Below are 1,319 nucleotides of genomic sequence, written 5' to 3' on the forward strand. Positions count from 1 at the left end.
TCAATCACTAGAGAAATGAGAAAATGGGGTGGCAGCGAATTCATTAGAGATTGAGGCGGGCACAGGGAGATGAGGTGATGGAGCAGCGGCCATGGATGCTGCTGCTTTATCGGTTGTTGTTGATGATGATGAGTTCCTCCTCCTATGCCTTGAGGTCGAACTATACCCTTGTTTATGTTCAGTAATGCTGGAGTTTTGAAGGCGAAGAAAGTACTTCTGGGCATGGCTTGCAACTTGTGAAGGGGTTCTCGTCACTACACAGTACCTAGAAATGCTTCTCCAATCTCCCTTGCCATATTTCTTTAATCCATTCAGGAACAACCTGCCAATTAATTACACGGGCTTAAAATGCATTAATAACATATTTAAATTATTTAACACCACGCCATAACCCCAAATACAATCGGATGCGGAGAAAGGCCTATAAATTTATAAGCAGCCTAATAATTATCTTTCACTCTGTTAATCATAGAATGTCCTCCATTGATTTTAAAGCTCAAGCTAGTTAAGAACAAGAAAATCAAAATTGAGGAAAAGATAGAGAAAGCAAATTAAGGATATTATTATTATACATACTCGTGTTCTTCTCCAGTCCATGGAACCCCTTTCTTTCTCTGGTTGGGTTTATCATTACTGTTAGATCCTTTTCCTTTGTCACCTCTTGAAGTAGTCCCATAGTCAGGCAATGGGATAAGGCCTGACTCAATCTTCTCTACATCTTCAATCAATATTATAAAATGATCTTCAGTCTGCTTCAAAGTTTTCACTGGAATTCTTTCAGAAATCTTTTCAAAAAAATCAGGAGAACCAGGATCGAACTCTGCGATAGCGTTCTCGAACAATTTGTTCTCCTCCAAAGTCCACTTCACTCGCTCTCTATTAGGAGAAGAAGATGATGATGAATTCATTCTTTTTGTTAGAAAGTATGGATTTCAAGAGAAAACTTGTGTGTGTAAGAATGGTAATTCTCCATACTTATATAAATGAAACATTTACCTGTCTAGGGTTTCTAGTCATTTCAATTGCATTTGACTGAATGTGTAAAAAATACGGCGTGGTCTGAATTTACCAAGTTGAGGTGTTCAATTTAGGAAGGTAATAAATTCTTCCAAATCAAATGAAATTTACAGGTTCTTCCAAGACGGTGAATGATTAAATATGACAATTACAGTCTTGTTCTGTCACTAGAATAGTTTTCTATCTGGGAACTGGCTCATGCATGCATGGGGACGTTTCTTGAGGACCAAGAGTTTTTCTTCCATAAATTTACAGCATGCGAATTATCATCTCTTATCTGTTATACACATACTTAAATATAT

At 37.3% G+C, this 1,319-nt stretch overlaps 1 protein-coding gene across 1 annotated transcript; it reads right to left on the bottom strand.

Moving 5' to 3' along the window:
• On the bottom strand, positions 1 to 908 carry LOC133673337 (transcription factor DIVARICATA-like). The gene is made up of 2 exons (XM_062094070.1): positions 577 to 908; positions 1 to 322 (listed from the first exon to the last, which is right to left on the bottom strand). The coding sequence occupies exons 1-2, from the start codon at positions 906 to 908 to the stop codon at positions 1 to 3; spliced, it is 654 nt and encodes a 217-aa protein (XP_061950054.1).
• Between the last annotated feature and the right edge of the window lie 411 nt (positions 909 to 1,319).

Source organism: Populus nigra, chromosome 14 (genome assembly GCF_951802175.1).
Source record: "Populus nigra chromosome 14, ddPopNigr1.1, whole genome shotgun sequence".
Taxonomy (NCBI): Eukaryota; Viridiplantae; Streptophyta; class Magnoliopsida; order Malpighiales; family Salicaceae; genus Populus; species Populus nigra.

What these genes read in the sequence shown, in the direction of transcription:
- LOC133673337 (XM_062094070.1), bottom strand. Translation starts at nt 908, where the DNA reads ATGAATTCATCATCATCTTCTTCTCCTAATAGAGAGCGAGTGAAGTGG. An exon ending in TGGACTGGAGAAGAACACGA is followed by an intron (nt 323 to 576) that starts GTATGTATAATA and finishes ATTAATTGGCAG; the next exon opens with GTTGTTCCTGAATGGATTAA.